We start from the raw sequence: 4,619 nt of genomic DNA on the forward strand, positions 1-4,619 counted from the left end.
GAGTTTTAATATGGAATTGGTAAAGTAATAGAGAAGTAGTGTTAGTAGAATGTGGAGTCCATATTATTAGTAAGAGAGAAGTAGTATTAGTGGATAATGAGGTCCATATTATTAGTAAGAGAGGGAAAAAAATAAGAGAGAAGTTGTTGAAAACTTTCCTATTTTTTATGGACAACTAAAAATAGCAAATGTGCTCTATTTTTCGTGGACGGATGGAGGGAGTAAGACAAATGAAATATCTAACTATATAACTTTTTTCTACTTTATTCAATTTACTTTATTTTGTCATTATTTATTAATTTTCGTAACAAAAAAAATGCCAAAAAAGTTGGGACATAGAAATGCAACACAATTTCTACAGTGTCCGTGTATTAAGAAAGATCCTTGTTAGCGTGGCAAAGGTTGGATTGATTTTGTTGCGGCAATCAATTCCTCCTCCGAGTTTGTGATCTCCTGAATCTAATCCCAACTTTTTTGACGCCGATAAACGCCCAATTGATACCAATTCAGCACTCATACAATGGCGAAACCCTGGTCATCAAGATTTATCAGCCGTAGTTTTCATCAAATTGCATCAAAACCCTCTGCAACCGGCACTCCCACCACCAGCGCCATCTCCAATTTCATCGCCACTCAAAGCCCTAGTTCTTCTCCGTGGCTGTTGAATCCCCAAAACCCCCAATTTTCGTCAGCGGCTGGTGTATTTGGGAGATTGTATCGGCATCCCGAACTTTTGCAATGTAGAAATTCTCTAGGGTTTAGGTATTTTTCGCTCAATCGCGGCGAGATTGGTTCTAAGCTTTTCGCTTCGAAAATGGCGAAGAAGCCTGGTGTGGCTCTTAAGACTGCGTTTGACCGGTACAAGGAGGCGGTGAGGCTGCAGATTGAGGCGTTCTGGAAGAGGAATTATATGGTGGTGCTGGGCGCTGGGGGATTGGTTGTGTGCATTCTGCTGTGGCGGCTGCTGTTCGGCATTGCAAGCACGTTTATCAGTTTCTCGGAGGGTATGGCCAAGTATGGGTTTCTGGCTCTTTCAACCGCCATAGTTGCCTTTACTGTGAGTTACTCTTCACTATGTGTAGATGCTGCTATTTGTTTTTAGGTGATTATTGCTTGATGATGGATAGTAATTTCTGGCTGGCTGTCTGCATTAACTACCGATTGTTTTAATTCATTATGGAGGTGTATGACTTAGAATGACATAAGTCACATAACTGTAGGCTCGAGCTTATACCCTATTGATTGTGTATTTTCAGGAGCTATAAGTTATGGTGATATGATCTGATTTGCTTGATAGGCCTTCTGTTATAGCTCTTGCTGAATTGGAAGTGCTGATAACCTTATGAGTTATGAATCAAGTTTTCCGAACCCCCTCCTAAAGGTCTTCTTAGTTTCTAAGAATAGTTTGAAATCTCAAACACTATCTTTTAAGATCTCAAGTTATTGGTTTACTTCAATAAATGCGAGCAGATTGTAAACAAATCAGTATGTCTAGTGAGAAACTCTGGGTTCACACTCATGATGTGTAGTTCTTATGTGTATAGGTAGACATTTTCAAAACATGTGTGAAGTCTTGAAACTCGACAGGGAGAAAAAAGAGAACACATAATGATCAGATTGAGGCTTTATATACCCTGAGAAAGGAATTTTTAGCCAGGTGGCTGTAGTTGTCTGAAATAAGCTGTCTGGTTCTTTGGCGTACTCTATTTTTTAAGTTGCTTATTTTGTCCCCGGGACATTCTTTGCTATTTTTGCTTAAATCTTTCTCGTATTGACAAAGCTGGAATTCAATAGAAGGCTAGGTGCTACCTGGGGCTTGCATTTTCTTCATTGTTAGTTGTTATGTGGTTGCCTGTTTACCACATTTTCTGCCTTCCTGCCCTTACGACCTTAGTACATTTCTAAGTTGACTCATGGACAATGTTATTAAATATCGGCTATGGTGCCGCCGTGGCGCCATTGCATGGCGGGTTTCAAGAAAAACGCTATAGCGATACGCTGCCATGAAACTTTTTAATGGCGACTGCCATTTGCCGCCACGAATGAGGTGCCATTGGCAGGTATGGCGTCAGTTTTGATTGGGCTGCCCCCAATCCTCAGCCCAATTAGCAAATAAGACGGCTCAAATTTATTTTACCCTCAAACCCGGCCCAAACCCGGCCCAATTAATAAAAAACTAGGGTTTTTGTTCTTAGAATAAGATTCTCTCCCAAATAAACCCTAGCTGCGCCAACTCCAAAAAAACCCTAGCTACACCAAACGACGACGCCCCCTCGTCGCCTGTCAGCGCCGCCCCCACCCTTCACCAGTCAGCGCCTGCCCCCAGTCAGCGCTCCCCGTCGCCGGTCATATTTCTACATAATGATGTTGGGGAGGATGATGATTGAGGATGGTTTTAATTTAGATTTTATATATATTATGATGATGACTTTATATTTTAATGGTTGAACTAAGACTTATTATTATTGGCATAATATATACTCCCTCCGTCCACCATTTAAAGAACCCTTTTGCCATTTTGGTTTGTCCACGATTTATAGACGAACCATTTACTTTATTCCACTTTTAGTATTTGGATCCCACATCCCACCAACTTTTTACACTCACAATTTAATATAAAACTAATACTTTAAATGAATCCCACATTCCAATCACTTTCTCCTTTTACTTTTCTTCACAAAGTCAAACAATTTATTAAAACTCGTGCCGAGTCAAAATGGCTCTTTAAATGGTGGACGGAGGGAGTAATTGCTTATAACTTTATGCTTTATTAACTGTTTTAGTAGTTGATATTTACATTTTTTATTATTTTTAAATTTTTTGAATTTATCTATACATATATTACTAATATTTTATTAATTAATTTATCGACCACCATATCCCGCCATACCGCTACGCCATATCCCTGTGGCGGTTTTTTGGCTTACCACCGTAAGCAGCCATACACCATCCATAACATTGCTCATGGATGACGTGCTTGACTTTGCCAGAATAAAAGGTTGATTTTTAAATTCAGTTAACATTTACAATGTGAGGTTCTGGCTAAGACTAGAAATCCTTCTTGTTTAGCAATAGGAATGGTGAACAAGGAAGTCTAAGGGAGAGATGAAATGAAGATCATACATACAGATAACTTAACTAGGATATAGAAAGTCAATCATTTGATGGTATTACATATGTTTATTTTACTGATGATGTAATATGATCTTTCAGATTACTGTCCACTTTCCACTTTTTCCACCTGGTTATCAAACACGACCTTGAAAATGGACTTTATTCCAAGTTAACAATTTATATGTGATGACCTTTCTAAAACTCATCTGTTTTTTTTAGTTAAGAGCTGTTTTTGATGATCACACTACAAATTTTCTTATCTCTAGGGCTTGTATTTCCGTGCAAGATTTACTGTCAACCCTGACAAAGTTTACAGAATGGCCATGAGGAAGTTAAATACATCAGCTGGCATTCTTGAGGTAATGGGTGCACCACTCACGGGAACGGACTTGAGAGCCTATGTGATGTCAGGAGGGGGCATCACCCTGAAAAATTTCCGACCTAGGCTGGGAAGCAAAAGATGTTTTCTTATTTTCCCCATTCATGGTTCAGAAAGGAAGGGATTAGTCAGTGTCGAAGTCAAGAAGAAGAAAGGCCAGGTTTCCTCCAATTCCAGCCAATCCTATTCTTCTTGAAGTTATTGTTCATTATTTGCATATAACTGCTTGTTTTGTCTTTATTGTCCAAATATCAACACAAGCACTTTGATCCTATGGGTTTAAGAAAGCATTTTCTCTGCTGACAACAGTTACTCATAGAGCTTGAAAGTATAGATTGTGGGTTTCGGTTTGGTCCCAATTTCCTTAACTTGAAAAGCTTTAATTTAAAATATTTCTTGGTAATTATGAACTAGGTATATCGTTGCAAGTCAAATGGTTCACGATCTTCATGTTCTACAAGTTATGACTTCAATTATCTAGTCAAGTTTAGCTTATCTTACCTTTTATGGTTTGCTTGTTTGTCTGGATTGATTTTGAGAATTAGACTTTCATAGGAGTGAAAGAAAATATTTTCTCAATCTTTTACTTACAGGATGTATAACTATTATGCAGTATGATATGAAATTATTGGCAGTGGATGTTCCTGTGGCAACTGGACCTGACCAACGCCTGTTCTTGATCGGGGATGAAGAAGAGTACAGAATAGGCGGTGGTTTAATCTCTGAACTGCGAGATCCAGTTGTCAAAGCCTTGGCAGCTGCTAAGGAGTTTGAAGCACGTGACGAGAAGGAGGATGAGGAGGACGATGCAAGGGAACTTGAAGAAGCAGAAAGAAAGCATCAAGAAGAAGTTGAAAAGCTCCAAAAAGAGCAATCCAAATAAGTGTTTGTTGACTCCCTCTCTCGAATTCCCCGGGATTCGTCTTTTTTTTTTGTCACCAAACATTTCCCTTCAATCTTTTGTTTCAATTGTTGCAGCTGAAATTGCCTTTGTAACATAGCACTATCTCACATCATCGACATGCTGAAAGGGATCATACTGTGAGGGAGAACCTTTCTTCCCTTTACCATTTCTTTCCTTCATTTTCCTATCTAAATAAAGAGGATTTATCAATTTTGAATATAA

The 4,619-nt window shown here is 38.8% G+C and overlaps 1 protein-coding gene across 1 annotated transcript; it reads left to right on the forward strand.

The window, feature by feature from the left end:
• Positions 1-351: 351 nt before the first annotated feature.
• Positions 352-4,619, forward strand: LOC121744867. Its single transcript, XM_042138544.1, has 3 exons — positions 352-1,057; positions 3,381-3,653; positions 4,107-4,619. Exons 1-3 carry the CDS (start codon positions 521-523, stop codon positions 4,374-4,376), a joined length of 1,080 nt encoding a protein of 359 aa, XP_041994478.1. The 5' UTR covers positions 352-520; the 3' UTR covers positions 4,377-4,619.

The sequence above is a fragment of the Salvia splendens genome, chromosome 8, assembly GCF_004379255.2.
Source record: "Salvia splendens isolate huo1 chromosome 8, SspV2, whole genome shotgun sequence".
Taxonomy (NCBI): Eukaryota; Viridiplantae; Streptophyta; class Magnoliopsida; order Lamiales; family Lamiaceae; genus Salvia; species Salvia splendens.

Excerpts from the sequence above, each read along its gene's own strand:
- LOC121744867 (XM_042138544.1), top strand. The coding sequence starts at position 521 with ATGGCGAAACCCTGGTCATCAAGATTTATCAGCCGTAGTTTTCATCAA. Across the intron at positions 1,058-3,380 it reads CCGCCATAGTTGCCTTTACT|GGCTTGTATTTCCGTGCAAG; the intron begins GTGAGTTACTCT and ends TCTTATCTCTAG. Across the intron at positions 3,654-4,106 it reads TCAAGAAGAAGAAAGGCCAG|TATGATATGAAATTATTGGC; the intron begins GTTTCCTCCAAT and ends ACTATTATGCAG.